This window comes from Ursus maritimus, unplaced genomic scaffold, assembly GCF_017311325.1.
Source record: "Ursus maritimus isolate PB19 unplaced genomic scaffold, ASM1731132v1 scaffold_8, whole genome shotgun sequence".
NCBI classification, from domain to species: Eukaryota; Metazoa; Chordata; class Mammalia; order Carnivora; family Ursidae; genus Ursus; species Ursus maritimus.
This window is the reverse complement of record NW_024426996.1, coordinates 50,212,277-50,228,951: the sequence shown is the minus strand read 5'-3', so window position 1 is coordinate 50,228,951 and position 16,675 is coordinate 50,212,277. Positions and strand designations below refer to the sequence as shown.

The 16,675-nt window shown below is 35.0% G+C and overlaps 1 protein-coding gene across 1 annotated transcript in view; it reads left to right on the top strand.

Moving 5' to 3' along the window:
- N4BP2 (NEDD4 binding protein 2) overlaps nucleotides 1–16,675 on the top strand; it is an 86,370-nt gene that overhangs the window by 13,988 nt on the left and 55,707 nt on the right. Inside the window, exons 3-4 of the mRNA XM_040625114.1 lie at nucleotides 1,155–1,253; nucleotides 14,746–15,088. Coding sequence (XP_040481048.1) covers nucleotides 14,860–15,088 — 229 coding nt within the window. The 5' untranslated portion in view covers nucleotides 1,155–1,253; nucleotides 14,746–14,859. The remainder of the gene's footprint in view (nucleotides 1–1,154; nucleotides 1,254–14,745; nucleotides 15,089–16,675) is intronic.

The window sequence follows — 16,675 nt, the reverse complement described above, 5'->3', positions numbered from 1 at the left end:
TTTTCCCTTAAGAATATGTCTCAGAGGTCTTTCTGGGTTTCTACACACATTTGGTTTCTTCATTCTATCTTAAACTGTTTAATAGTTGCCTAGTATTCTAAAGGGTGATTTTTATCATAATTTATTTAGCCATACTCTTATCCATTGATATTGAGGATGTCTTCAGTGATCAATTATAATAGTTCTTATGTCAGATAGATACATTTTAAGATTACTGGTTACCTTAATTTGATTACATTTTCTGTAAATGCTGGTTGTTTTTTTTTTTGTGTGTGTGTGACACATCCTTTGGTACCTTGATGAGATTTAGTATTTATCTTGCCCATATCACAGTGGTACACTTAAAATAATTTTGTAGGTAACTTAATCCCCAGTAAAGATAGATTGGTTTTGGTAGCATTCGTTTCTGAAAGAGATGTTTCTTGATCTTGTTTGAGATGATACAGTGTTTTGAGTCCTATGACTTCCATATATATTCCTTATAAAGAGATGCTTTTTGTTTTTCTTTCTTTTTTGTTGGTTTTAAGGAGCCAAAGTATTATTAATAAATGTGATTGTTAGTATCAATTTTCTTAGGCCTGTTCTTTCTAGATGGTTGATATTGCATATATTAAATAGAATATCTTTCTTGATTGTTATAGAAATTTGTTATTTTCTGGTATTTTTCTGTAAAGGTAAGTTATCTAAAATTAGTAGTCCTTATATAAATATAGCAGATTTATTCATAAAATGACATGGGAAATTTTTTTAGTGCTGTGTTGATGATATAGCTTTCAATAGGAAGGATTTCTTTGAAGTGGTGTTTAGTGGTATATTCACTTTATTGGCAGTATTGACTATTGCTGTACCACTGTTAGAGTTCATGTTCACTCTACAACTTTTATAAATGTCATGTTAACCCAGAATTTTTTTTTTGATGTTTAAAAAAAATATATCTTTATCTGTTTAAAAAAAAAACAACTCGAATTGATAAGACTTCTGCTTACCATGCTGAAATATTTTGATGATACTCAGTTAAAATTAAATAATAGAGGTAGAAGATTAATTAAGTAATAAATTAAATAATAGAGGTAGAAGAGCTTGGAAAATGTGTATATGAAATTTAAATATTCATGGTCTCATTATTAACAAAAATTTATATTATTTGTTTTTAGGTTCTTCATTTGAGCCAGTTTTTTCACATTTCTCATAATATATCAAACCTTACCCATCCTTATTTCCCATATCCTTTTAGAATACACTCTCTAGGTCAGGTATGTATGTGAAGAAGCTACATAATCTTGTTTGAACTAGTGTATTAATAAGGCTCTCTTTATGGAAAAAGGAAGATGGATAAGATCAGTTAATAAAAGAGTTGAACATTATCGAGTGAATAAATGCTATTGAAATAATCTGGATATATAAAGTAAAACTGGTACTTGGGTGGTAGTGTATGTTTTTATAGAGATTCCTCACTATACTAAATATTGTTTGGACACTTAAGCTGCTTACATGTTTATATCTTTTTCCATATAAATAGACACAATGGAAAAAGAGGTGGAAGGGATGTATGGTTTGCCAGCTGGAGGAAGTATAGGGGAAGTCTAAGATTTAGCTTTGATAATAGTGATTGGTTCCCCCCCCCCGATTATTAAAGTATGTATATATTATAGATTATTTGGAAAATGTGAAAGTAGTATATAAAAAGAGTAGTATGCTAAAAATAAAGTTACTTGTAATCCCATTACCCAGAGATTTCTTTACCAGTCTAATATTACAATCTAATCTAGTCCCATTTGGGTATCTGTATAAATTATATTTGGTTTTGTGTCTTGCTTTCTTTTCTAACATTGTCTTAAAAAAAAACCTGTCAATTAAATATTATCCAAAATATAGTCTTCAATGACTGTATAAGATTCCATTTTAGGAATATAAAGGGATATTGGGCTTAGTAGAGTCTAACAAATCTGGGTTCAGTCCCAGTTTTGCTACTTAAGAGCCTTAGCTTGATACTTATCCTTTCTAGTGTTTAGTTTTCTTATTTGCAAAATAGGCATAATATTACTTACTATTTTAAGAGTTAAGTAAAATCATGATCTTAACATTCTAGCTGGTGTGTGTTAGTATTTAATAAATTATACTTACTATCACCAGAAATTATTTTATCATTCCTTTCTCACTGCTTAGTTGTTTTTTAGGTTTTCTTTGTAAAAAGTTACTGTAGTTTGAACATTTCTGCGTAAATATCTATTTATATATGTAAATCTGATTATTTTTTGTGTTGAATTCCTAAAAGTGGAATTGTTGGATCAAAGAATATAAGTACAGTTGACCCTTGAACAACACAGGTTTAAACTGCCCGGATCCACTCACATGCAAATTCCTTATAGTACAGTACTGTAAATATATTTTCTCCTCTTTATATTTTTCTTAATAACATTTTCTTTTTTCTAGCTTACTTTAACCAAACAGTATGTAATACATTTACAAAATTTGTATTAATTGACTTTATATTTATATTCTACGAAAGGCTTCCAGTCAACAATAGACTATTAATAGTTAAATCAGAAGCTTTCAGTGAATTTTTGACTGGGTGGTCTGTGTTCTTAACACCTCCCCCAACATTGTTCAAACGTCAACTGTAATTTCAGATTTCTTGATACATAGTGCCAGTTTGCTTTCTAGAAAGGTTATACTAGTTTATTCTCATTACAGTGTATGAGAATTCCTATTTCATTATAGCCCTGCCAACAATGGCTATTATTATTTCAAAAATTATTTTTTATCTATTAGGCAACATAACAATAATATTTGACATTACAGTAATATTCTCTCTTAAAAAAAAAGAGAGAGGATGGGTGTGGAGCCTAATGTGAGGATCCTGAGATTAAGACCTGAGTTGAGAGATCAAGAGTCAGACGTGTAACTGACTGAGCCACCCAGGCACCTCAAGTAATATTTTTTTAACTTCATTTTATTAATGGGGTTAAACTTTTAAATTTTTATTGAGTATTACTCTTTCTTTTTAGAATTCTATACCTGTTCTTAGTTCTTTTTCCTTACCTTAATCCTTCATTTAGCGGAAATTTATTGAGTGCTTACTATGTGTTAGACATCGTTTTGGTATTGGTATATAGTTTTGGTACTCATTATTTAGTTTAGTGATCGCAGGGCAGGAGTGAACAGAATTACCAAAATCTTTTGTCTTCAAAGAGCTGACTTTCTAGTGTAAGGGTATATACAGACATTAAACAAAATAAACATCGAGATTCTAGAGTAGTAATTTCTTTCGAGAAAAAAAATAAAGGGAGATGGAGAGAATGTGCGTGTGTACGGTTTTGCATAGGATGCTTAGGGGAAACCTCGCTACAAAGGTGCCATAAGTAAAGTCTTGTAAGGAGTGAGTCAGGTAGGTATCTGGGGGAAGTGCATTTCAGGCTATGAATTAAGTATAAGGGCATGAAATAGGAGAATACTGGGTGAATTTAAGAAAGAACAAGAGGGAGAGTAGCAAGAAATGATTTGAAAGAGTTATTAGGGAACTAGACTGTTTAGTATTGTAAGTAGGCCATTTTAAGAACTTGGGCTTTTACTCTATGTGAAATGCAGAGGTATTGGAGGCTTTAAAGCAAACCTTTGACTTAGGATCTACTGTTTCAACAGGGTCCCTGTCAATATTCAATCTGGCTTCTTTGCAGAAATTAGTGAACTAATTCTAAATTTCGCTTGTAAATCCAAGGGGCTCAGAATAGTCAAAAGTCTTGGAAAGGAAGAGCAAAGCTCAAAGACTCACTTTTCCTGATTTTATTTTACTTTTTAAAATATTTTATTTATTTGTCAGAGAGAGAGACAGAGTACAAGCAGAGGGAGAAGCAGGATCCCCACTGAGCAAGGAGCCCGATGTGGGACTCAATTCCAGGACCCTGAGATCATGACCTGAGCCGAAAGGCAGATGCTTAACCACCTAGGTGTCCCCTGTTTTTAAAACTTAACTACAAATCAAGATGATGTGATACTGGCATAAGAGTAGATGTATAGATCAGTGAAATAGAATTGAGAATACAGCAATAAACCCTTACAGTTATGGTCAATTGATTTTTGACATGGGTACCAAGACCATTCATTGGAGAAAGAATAGTCTTTTCAACAGATGGCACTGGGGCAACTGGATATCCACATGAAAAAGAATTAACTTAGACCACTATCTCATACCACATACAAAAATTAAGTAAAAATGGATTAAAGACCTAAACATAAAAGCTAAAACTGTACAACTCTTTGAAGAAAACATAGGCATAAATCTTTGTGTTTTTGTTTAAGCAGTGGTTTCTTTCTTTTTTTTTTTTTTAAGAAAAAGATTTTATTTATTTATTTGACAGAGAGACAGCCAGCGAGAGAGGGAACACAGGCAGGGGGAGTGGGAGAGGAAGAAGCAGGCTCCCAGCGGAGGAGCCTGATGTGGGGTTCGATCCCAGGACCCTGGGATCACGCCCTGAGCCCAAAGCAGACGCTTAACGACTGAGCCACCCAGGCGCCCCTAAGCAGTGGTTTCTTAGATAGGACACCAAAAGTGTAAGTGACAAAAGAAAAATATAGGTAAATTCATTAAGATAAAAAGTGTTTGTGCTTCAAAGGGCACCATCAAGAAAGTGAAAGGATAACCCACAGAATGGGAGAAGATATTTGATAAAGGACTCATATCCAGAATGCATAAAGCAGTCTTACAGCTGAATAATACCGACAAGTAACCCTTAACTTTAAAAATGGGTAAAGGATCTGAATAGACATTTCTTTAGATAAAATATACAAATGCTAATAAGCACATGTAACAATGGTCAACAGCATTAATCATTAGGGAAATGCAGGTCAAAAGTACAATGAGGGAAGAAAAAACCAACTAAAAAACTACAATGAGATACCATTAGGGCCATAATCAGAAAGGTGGATAATAACAGGTGTTGGTGAGGATATAAGGAAATGGGAACCCCCATACATTGTTGGTGGAAATTGAAAATGGTGCAGCCACTTTGGATAACAGTCTGGCACTTCTTCAGATGATTAAACATAAGCGTTGTCATATGACTTGACTATATTTTGAATTTAGAACTGCCAAGATTTGCTGAATGATCAGATGAAGTGTAAAGGAAAGAGGAGGCAAAAATGACTCTTAGTTTTTTGGCCTCAGCAACTAGAAATTGCCATTAGCTGAAACTGGAGGATTGTAGATAGGACAGATCTGCATTGGAAGATTGAGATCACTTTTAGTAGACATGCCTGGTTTGAGATGTCTATTAGATATACAAAGTGGATATATTTAGTAGGTGGTTTGATAAGTGTCTGGGATCAGGAAAGAGGTGCAGCTTGGAGATATAAATTATTAGCATTTTTGTTAATGTTTAAAGCCATGAGACTAGGTGAGGTCACCAAAGAAGTGGGTAAATCACAGAAAAGAAGAGAACCTGGGGCTAAGCCCTGGAACAGGTCATTTTTCTAAGTGGAATGATGAGAAAATTCTGATAATGGCCCTGTTCTTAAAAGAAGGTAATGTCCTTAGGACATTCTTTGAGGGAGGGGTTTATCAGCTGTGTAAATGCTGCTGGTAGGTTTACACCATTAAATTTAATTTTTATTTTCCGATTGCTGGTGTAGAGAAATATGGTTTAGCAATTTTGCTAAATTATCTGGGTAATAGGTACTCAGTAGTATTGCCTATGAATAGTGATAGTTCTATTACTTTTTTTCCAATCCTTACAACTTTTATTTCCTTTTCAAGTCTTAATGCACTGGCTGTGATCTCTGGTACAATGTAGTACTGTAGAATAGAAATGGTGATAGCAGTCATCTTATTTCTGATTACAGAGGGTAAACTTGTAGCATTTCATAATTATGTATGAGGGGTGTGTGTGTGTGTGTGTTTTGTAAATGCCTTTATTCCCTTCTATTTGTAGTTTGAGAGGATGTTGACTTTTTTCAAATTGTTTTTCTGCATATATTGAGTTGATTATGTGATTTTTCTGCTTTATTTTGGTAATGCCAGGTATTGCATTGATTAATTTTCAAATATTAAAAGAACTTTATAATCTAAATTCAGGTTAGTTGTGATACATTATTTTTATAAATAACTAATTTTTATATTTTTTATAACATATCACTCACAATTTATGTATTACTACTGTAATATTTTGCTTAGGAATTTTGCATCTATTTTCATAAGTGAAATAGGCCTGTAATTTTTTTCTTTTAATATCCTTGTAAGGTTTTGATACCAGGGTTAGGTTGACCTCATAAAATGAGTTGGGAAGTGTTTCTCTTTGACTAGTCTCTAGAAGAGTTTGTGTAAGATTGGTATTACAGGTTACTTAGTGGAATTTACTGACGAAGCTACCTAGACCCTACGGTTTTCTTTGTGGGAAGGTTTTAAGTTATAGATCCATCTCTTTAATAGATACAGGACTATCAGATCTATTTCAGAAATGGTATGATGTGTGTTTTTTAGAAATGTGCGTTCCATTTAAAGCTTAAAATTTATTTGCATAAAATTGTTTATGATCTCTCTCTTTTTTGAATATGTCTGTGGACTGGATAATGATGTCCCTCTTTCATTTCTGATACTGGTAATTTGTACCTTCTCTCTCCCTTTTCTTTCTTTCTTTTTTTTTTTTTTTTAATAAAGATTTTATTTATTTATTCAACAGAGATAGAGACAGCCAGCGAGAGAGGGAACACAAGCAGGGGGAGTAGGAGAGGAAGAAGCAGGCTCATAGCGGAAGAGCCTGATGTGGGGCTCGATCCCACAACGCCGGGATCACGCCCTGAGCCGAAGGCAGATGCCCAGCCGCTGTGCCACCCAGGCGCCCCTCTCTCTCCCTTTTCTGATCACTCTTGCCAGGGATTTGTTATTCTTAATAATGGTTTTTTTTTTTTTTTAACTAGTTTAGATTTCAGAGAACCATCTTTTGATATTTTTGATCCCTATTATTGTGTATTTATTTTCTATTTTGTATTTGCTGTTTGTTATTTCCTTTCTAGTTTCTTTGGGTTTGATTTGTTGCCCCTTGCCGCCAACTGCTTATCGAATGTTTGGACAGTTGATTTTTCATCCTTTGTTTTTTCCTAATATATGCATTTGTGTGTATTTTTTTTAAATAAAGATTTTATTTATTTATTTGAGAGAGAGAGAATGAACAGAGGGGATAGGAATGGGAGAGGGAGAAACAGAGTCCCTGCTCAGCAGGGAGCCTGATGCTGGGACTTGATCCCAGGACGCTGGGATCATGACCCTGAGCCAAAGGCAAATGCTTAACCGACTGAGCCACCCAGGCACCCGGCATGTATGCATCTTTTTCTGTGCATGACTTAGGTTTATCTCACAAGTTTGGATATATTTATTTGGTTAAAATATTTTCTATTAATATTAATCTAATTATTTTTAAAATTTTCATTTATTTATTTTTTAAAAATATTTATTTAGAAAGTGCTGGGGGGGGGCACCTGGGTGGCTCAGTCGTTAAGCGTCTGCCTTCAGCTCAGGGCGTGATCCCGGTGTTCTGGGATCGAGCCCCACATCGGGCTCCTCTGCTGGGAGCCTGCTTCTTCCTCTCCCACTCCCCCTGCTTGTGTTCCCTCTCTCGCTGGCTGTCTCTGTCTGTCAAATAAATAAAATCTTTAAAAAAAAAAAAAAGTGCTGGGGGGGGGACAGGAGAAGGGAGAGGGACAGAGAGGGAGGGAGAGGGACAAGCAGACTCTGAGCTGAGTGCAGAGCTGGACCCGGGGCTTGATCTCCCATCCCTGAAATCATGAACTGAGCTGAAATCAAGAGTTGGATGCTTAACCCACTGAGCCACCCAGACGTCCTTTAACTATTATCTTAAATTGATGTTACCATTTCACTAACATAGTGGAATTCTTCTTTGACTCAAGTATAGGAGTGTATTTCTTAATTTTCAAACAACTGTGTTTTCTAGTTATATTTTAGTTACTAATTTCTAGTATAATTCCATGTGTACTTGAAAATAAAGTATATTCTGTGGTTATTTGGTCCAGTGTTGTATAGATCTATTAAGTCAAACTATTTGTTGATCTTCTGTGTCCTTATTGTTCATCCCTTCTTTTTTTCCTATTTTGTTGGGGGTGCTCCTTTTTCTAATAGTTACAGAGGGAGCAGTTTTACAAGTTGAATACAAACTTAGAATTGTAGAATTGTTACATCTTCCTGGTGAATTTATTCATTGACTTTTATCATTGACATGTAACATCAATAGTGATTTAGATAAGGGCAATTTTTATCTTTTTTGGAAAACAGTTTAATATTTGACATAAAAAGAACAACATAAATCACAGGGAAAATCAGAGCCTTTCTTGGCTTCTTTTTCACTATTTTTGTTTAGAATGGCGTGTATTTTGAAATGAATATAGGAGAAGGTACCAGAACCTTTTGGTTGTGTAAGATCTTTAGCACTCTTTTTTTCCCTTTTAAAAAATTTTTTAAGTTTTTAATTCAAGTGTAATTAACATACAGTGTTATATTAGTTTCAGGTGTACAATATAATGATTCAATAATTCTATGCATTTCTTAGTGCTCATCAATATAAGCATACTCTTAATCCCCTTTATTTCACCCATCGCCTGACTTACCTCCCCTCTGGCAACCACCATTTTGTTCTCTGCATTTAAGAGTCTGGCTTTTTTTTTTCCCCCTTGGTTCATTTGTTTTGTTTCTTCAATTCCACGTAGAGTGAAATCATATGATATTTGTCTTTCTCTGACTGGCTATTTCACTTAGCATTATACCTTCTAGGTCCGTCCGTGTTGTTGCAAGTGGCAAAATTTCATTCTTTTTTGTGGCTGAGTAATATTCCACTGTGTATGTACACATCCCACATCTTTATCTAATCATCTATTCATGGATACTTGGGCATGGAGGCTTGAATTCATGACCTTGACATCAAGACCTGAGCTGAGATCAAGAGTTGGACGTTTAATGGACTAAGCCATCCAGGCGCCCTTATGTCTTGGCTATTGTAAATAAAGCTTCAATAAATATAGGGGTTCATGTATCTTTTTGAATCAGTGTTTTCATTTTCTTTGGGTAAATACCCAGTAGTGGGATTACTGGATCATATGGTAATTCTATTTTTAATTTTTTGAGGAACCTCCAAAAAAACAAATAATCTGATTAAAAATGGGCAGAAGAATAGACATTTTTCTAAAGAAGACATACAGATAGGCAACAGACAAATGAAAAGATGCTCAACATCACTAATCATTGGGGAAATGCAAATTAAAACCACAATGAGATACCACTTTACACCTGTCAGGATTGCTGAAATCAAAAAAATAATAAGTGTTGATGAGGATTTGGACAAAAAGGAACCCTCGTGCACTGTTGATAGATAAGATAATTTTAGGGTAGTTGTAGAAATGGTGGAAGCAGGGGCGCCTGGGTGGCACAGCGGTTAAGCGTCTGCCTTCGGCTCAGGGCGTGATCCCGGCGTTATGGGATCGAGCCCCACATCAGGCTCCTCCACTATGAGCCTGCTACTTCTTCTCCCACTCCACCTGCTGTGTTCCCTCTCTCGCTGGCTGTTTCTATCTCTGTCAAATAAATAAATAAAATCTTTAAAAAAAAAAAAAGAAATGGTGGAAGCAAAGCCCTCTTTATGAAAGAGTGGAGGAAGAAAAATTGGAGACAGTTGCTGTATGTTGTACATATTTTCCCCTAATTTTGTTTCTGATACATAGGTCTTTTACATTTAAATGTGTCTAGATGTGTTAATAGTTTTTTCTTTATAACTTCCTCTTTGTACTTTTTGCTTCTATAGTTTATTTTCCTTGCTCCATGGAACTTATATTCCTGAACAGTGCTGTCCAATAGAAGTTTATGCACTGATGGAATAGTTTACTATTTCTGCTCTCCAATATGGTAATCATTAATCACATGTAGAAATTGAGCATTTGAGGGGCGCCTGGGTGGCACAGCGGTTGAGCGTCTGCCTTCGGCTCAGGGCGTGATCCCGGCGTTATGGGATCGAGCCCCACATCAGGCTCCTCCGCTGTGAGCCTGCTTCTTCCTCTCCCACTCCCCCTGCTTGTGTTCCCTCTCTCGGTGGCTGTCTCTGTCTCTGTCAAATAAAATAAATAAAATCTTTAAAAAAAAAATTGAGCATTTGAAATGTGAGTAGTATGTCTACTCAGAATTTTTATTTCAGAATTAAACTTTTCATTTTGAGATTATAGATTAACATGTGGTTCTAATTCACGAATACAGGGAAATCTCCTGTGCTCTTTACCCAGTTCCCAGAAACATCTTTGCACAACTATACTATGGTATCACAACCAGGATATTGTCATTAATATAGAACATTTCCATCACTACAAGAGTTCCCCAACTTACCCTTGTATAGCCACACCCACTTGCCCTCCTTTCCCATTGCTTCCTTAACTCTTGGCAAATCATTAATCTGTTCTCTCTGTAATTTTGTCATTTCAAAAATGGTATGTTAATGGGATCATTCCATATATAGCCTTTTGGGATTGGCTTTTTTCCACTCAGCATAACTCTGGAATTTCATCCAGGTTGTTTTTGTGTATCATTAGTTTGTTCCTTTTTATTGCTAACTTGTATTTCATGGAATGGAAGTAATTTGTTCAATTGTTCACCCATTGAAGGACATCTGAATTGTTCTCTAGTTTTTAGTTATAATGAATAAAGCTGCTATAAACTTTGGGTGAACGTAGTGTTTCATTTCTCTTAGATAAATGCCCATAAATGCAGTTGCTGAATTGTTACATAATGTTGCGTGTTTAGTTTTTAAAGAAACCTCCAAACTCTTTCCCAAAGTGGCTGTACTGTTTTCATTCCTAGCAGAGTGTATGAGCCATCCAGTTTCTCTGTATCCTTGCCAACATTTTGTGTTGTCATTAGTTTTTATGTTAGCCAGTTTGATAGATGTGAAGTTATATCTCATTGGGCGTAGTTTTAATTTGCATTTACTTAATGCTTAATGATGTTGCGCATCTCTTGTGCGCCTGTTTGCCATTCGTATATTCTTTTGGTGTTACGCTTTTTGCCCATTTTCTAATTGAATTGTTTGGCTTTTACTGTGGAGTTTTGGTAAGTTTTTTATATATTTCAGATAGTAGTCCTTTGTTGGATATATGGTGTGCAAATATTTCCTCTAATCTGTAACTTTTCATTTTCTTAAAAAGGTCTTTCACAGAGCAAAAGTTTTTAATTTTGATGAAGTATATTTTATCCGTTTTTCCTTTTATTGATCATACTTGTAGTGTTTTGTTTAGTTCTAGGTCCTGGAGATGTTCTCCTGTTTTTTTTTTTTTTTCCTGAGATGTTTATAGTTTTATGGATTTAAGTTCTTGATCCATTTTGAGTTAATTTTTCTATAAAGTGTGAGACTGAGGTCAAAGTTTCTTTTATCTGTGGATGTCCACTTGCTGCCGTTTCATTAGTTGAAAAGACTATCTTTTTTTCCATTAAATTGCTTTTATGCTTTTGTCAAAAGCCAGTTGGGTATATTTATGTTGGTGTATTTCTAGGTTCTCACTTCTGTTTCTAAATCTATAATCTGTTTTCAGATCTATATGTCTGTCCCTCTACTGACACCATACAGCCTTGGTTAGTGTAATGATATAACAAATTGTGAAATTGAGTTGACTGTTTCTCTCTTTCAAAAATGTATTAGCTATTCTAGTTCCTTTGTCTTTCCATTTAATTTGAGAATAATCTTGTCCATATCCATAAAAAAATCTGAGAATAATCTTGTCCATATCCACAAAAACTCTTCCTGGGGTTTTGATAGGAATTCTGTGTATCAATTTGGGAAGAATTGACATCTTTATTATGTTCCATCCTCTAGTCTGTGAACATGCTGTGTCTTTCCATTTATTTAGATCTTTGATTTCTTTCGTCAGTGTTTTATAGTTTTCATCACACAAAGTTCTGTAGTGATATCCTTTTTTTCGTTCCTGATATTGGTAGTATGTGTCTTCTCTCTTTTTTTCTTTGTCAGTCATGTTAGAGGTTTGTCATTTTTATTTTTAAAGAACTATCAGTTTGTTTCATTGATTTTTCTTTTTTGCTTTTCTGTTTTCAGTTTTATTCATTTCTGCTCTTATCTTTATTCTTCCCTTCTGCTAGCTTTGGGTTTGTTTTGATCTTCTTTTTCTAGGTAATTGTGGTGGGGGCTTAGATTATTGATTTGAGACTTTTCCTCTTTTGTAATGTTGTATGCATTTGGTTATAAATTTGCTATAAATTTCCGGCATTGCTGCTTTAGCTGTGTCCTACAAATTTTGATACAGTATGTTTTCATTTTCATTCATTTCAATGTATTTTTAAATTTCTCTTGAGACTTTCTCTTTGACACATGGATTATTTGGTATATTGCTTAAGTTCCAAGTGTTTGGAAATTTATCGGTTATCTCTCTGTTAATTGATTTCTAGTTTGATTGCATTGTGGTCAGAGAGTACACTTTGTATGATTTCAGTTCTTTTAAATTTGCTGGGTTTTGTTTTAAAGCCTAGGATATGGTCTTTCTTGGTACATATTTGGTGGGCACTTGAAAATAATGTATTCTGCTCTCGTTGGGTGGAGTGTTCTATAAGGGTTGATTATCCTTAATTGATGGTGTTATTGTGTTCTCTGTCCTTGTTCATACTGTCTAGTTATTCTATCAGTTGTTGAGAGAGGGATTTGAAGCTTCTGTAATTGTGGATCTGTCCATTTCTTATTTCAGTTCTGTCAGCTTCTGCTTCACTTATTTAGTGGCTCTTTTGTTTGGTGCATACACAGTTAGGGTTGCTGTGCCTTCTTGGTGTACTGATCCTTTATGATTATATAATGTCCTTCTCTGTCTCTGGTAATTTTTTCCCCCTCTGAATTCTACTTTCTGTGCTATTAATATAGAAAGGTGTAATTTAACTTAATTTAACTTAATTGTTGTGTGGCCAGTGGCTGCCGTATTGACAGTGCTGTTCTGGAAGATGGAGAGAGCTATGATACAGTAAATTTAATTAAAAGGTAAATTTTATAGAATGGGTGTTAAGGGACAATGGGTGGTTAGAGGAAAGGGAGATGGGGGCAGAGGGAGTGGGGGGACATGATTTTAAATTGGGTAATCAAGGAAGAAATCATTGTGATACTTGAATAAAGATTTGAAGGAGTGAGAGTGCAAATATCCTGGGGAAGAGTATATCAAAGGCTAGCAGGGAGATGGGCTACTGTAAGAACTTTAGCTTTTACTGAGTGACGTGGAGAACCACTTAAGGATTTAGAGCAGACCTTGATTCATTCTGACTTGTTGTGTGTTGCTTTATGTATGTATGTTGTATGTTGTACAAAGATCATTCTGGCTGATCATTCTGGCTTGAAAATAGACTGTAAGAGACAAGGGTTGGAAGCAGAGAGAGCATTTAGGACCCCAGAATATGAGTGAATGATGACAGTAGCCAGACCAAATGGTTAGAGCAGATTTTGGGGAAAATATCAGGCATTTAGTTTTGGATATGTTAAATTTGAAATGTTTATTAGATAGATCCAAGTGGAGAAAGCAAGTAAACTGTCTGGGGTTCTCTGGAACAATGAGACACTGCCCTTGTGGAGCTTACTTACACTTTACTTGAATATGGGTAGTAAATACAATAAAAAAATGAGTGAAACATACTCCGTTAGAAGATGATAAGTCTTATGAGAAAATTCAAGTAAGGAAAGTAGGATGAATGGTGTTGGGGGACTGACTTCTTGAGTGGATAACATTTGAGTAATGGTAGGAAGGTGTTGAGGAAATAAACTTTTATAGATATCTGAGAGAGTAGTAGGTAGAGGGAGCCAAATGTAAAGGTTCCCAGCAGGGAGCATGGCTGGTGTGTTTGAAGAAGAGCAAGGAGGCGAAGTGTGGCTGGAGCAACACTGAGCAAGGCAAACAGGTTTAGGGATGACAGTACTGAAGTAACACATGTCTGAGTTATGGGCCCTTTAAAGGGTTCTGGCTTTTACTCTGAGTGAGATGGGAAGCCAGTAGATAGTTAAGCAGAAGATATGTGTGATCTGACCTGTAGTTTAACTGAGTCACACTGATTGCTACAGAAAGATAGACTGAAGGGACAAGAAGATTGGTTTGGAGACTTACAATAATCTAGGCAACAGGCTGTGGTGGCAGTGAGATAGTGAGGAAGGGTCATATTCTGGATGCATTTTGAGGGTTGCATTGACAGAATTGGCTTACTGGTTGGATGTGGGATGAGAGGAGTTAGGGATTATTCCAAGATTTTTGACCGGAGCATTTGGAAGAATAGAGTTGTATCAATTGAGACGGAAAATACTGAGAAGAGCGGATGATCAGGAGCTCAGTTTCGGACATGTTAAGTTTTGAAGTTTTGAAGGCGGTGATCAGGAGCTCAGTTTTGGACATGTTAAGTTTATAATGCCTATTAGACATCCAAATGTAGGTGTTCAGTAGGCATTGTCATTATGAATACTGTTTTATGGTTTTCAAAAATGAAATAATGACATTAAAGCAGTGTATCACTGTTGTGAAAATTCATTATATTTGTTAATATCTTGATTTTTAACATGTTCAATCCTGGCAAAACTTGAATATTTTGCAGAGAGAGAAGTTGTCTGACTGCTTTTTGGCTTTGCTACCAGAGTTGGTGGTACTTTCTTAGAGTTAAATAAAGATGTCATTCCGATTTTAGAAATGGAAATATAACTATATAGTCTGAGTGTTTTTACTTGCTTTCTATTTTAGGTCCTATTACTGCTGGATTGTGCAAGATATTTAACCGTGTTTTCTTTGAGGTATGACTTAAATATCAAACATCTTAAATAAGAAAAGGGAAACATTTTAGTTTTGGAAGTCAGAATGCCAAGGAGAAGGAAAAATCTTGGGGGAAATCCTTTTCAGAAGACTGCAAGCTCTAAGGAAGTTGTCGTATCCGGTGTTGCTAGTCATGAGGAGCCAACTACTACTCTTCCTTCCATGTGTGAGACAAAAGTTGATCAGGAGGAACTCTTCACCAGTATCTCAGAGATGTTTTCTGATCTGGATCCCGATGTAGTGTATTTGATGCTTTCTGAATGTGATTTCAAAGGTGAGAAAAAGTTTAGTTTGAACCCATTGCATCGTATAAGAAGACTTCATGTACTGTGTCGTGACCAGTAGTAATATAGAAAAATAACTGCCTTATTTCTGTTTTGTTAATTTATTGAGCACCTGCTCTGGGCAAGATACTAAGTTGGTATTGTGAGTGATATGAAGAAGAAAGCATAGCTTTTTCTGCTTTCAAGAAATATACAGTTCTAGATATAAGATGTACATATAGATACCGCATTTTATGTTTTATTTCTTTTTATCTTCCCTCTAGAACAGGTTGGCACTATTAACATTTTGGACCGGATTATTCTTTGTTGTGAGGGGCTTTCCTGGGAATCATAGGATGTTTAGCAGCATCCGTGGCCTATCCTCTGTAGAGTCCAGTAACAACCATCAGCAGCCTATTGTGACAATTAAAAATGCCTCCATCTATTGTCATATGTCCCTTGGGGACCAGAATCATCCCCAGTTGAGAACCACTGTCTTAGGATGTAAGCTCCATAAAGACAGATTTTATAAACTGTTTTTACTGCTGTATCCCCAGCCCCTAAAATAGCAATGATTCAGATAGGACCTCAGTAAATATTTATTGAGTGAAAAGATAATTGTAATTGTGGGAATGAGAACTGATTAGGAGTTGATGCTGAGAGAACAGTGTTTCACAATACTGGCTTTGGAGTCAAGAAACCTGGGTTATATTTCCAGTTCTGCCACTTAAGCTCTCTGGGTCTGTTTTCTTATCTGTTAATGAGAAAAATAGTAGTATGTACCTCATAGGACTTTTTTGGTGAGAATTGAGTTGTGGTTTTTTTTTTTTTTTTTGTAAAGTTTTCAGTATAGTGTTATTAATAACTTGTAATAAATTGTTTAGAAGTATTTTGGCAGATAGACAAGCTATCAAAGTTGACTGAATGAATAAATTAAATGTTGATGCTTAGTGTTGCTATTGACCATGATTAGTATAAGATAAAATTATTTTAGATTGGGGAAGTTTTGCTAATGCATGAGAACTTCCATTTTTATTCATTACATGGACTGTGATGTGAGCATATCTTAACTATCTTGTTATGATACATATGCTAAAAAACAGTTTTCAGCAGTCCACATGATGCTCAGAAATGATAGTATATAGAATTTTATGTGTGACTTCAACATTTATTTCCTAATGTTGAGGTGTTTAAAATTTGTTTCACATACACTAACATAGTAATGAGGAATTACAAAAAAAAAAAAAATTTACCTTTACATCCTAACAAAAAACATTTCTCTTTTCCAGGATCTTCTCTATACCTTGTTCATAAATACTGATATTTTGAGTATTTTGAATAATCGTATTGATTTAATTATGTATTCTGCTTTTTAAACTTAATATAAGCATTTTTTCAGTGTTGCTGTGATCTTTATTTTTAATAGCTTTCTAATATTCCCCTGAATTGTTGTGTTCTAATTTTTTTAATTATATCTAAGTTTTTCATGACTAATTAATACAGCAGTGGACATCTTGGTATAAATCGCTTTTCCCTTCTTTTGGTTTTTTCCTTAGTCCCAGCGTTTTATTTTCATATGTCACGAGGTAAGAGCAGTT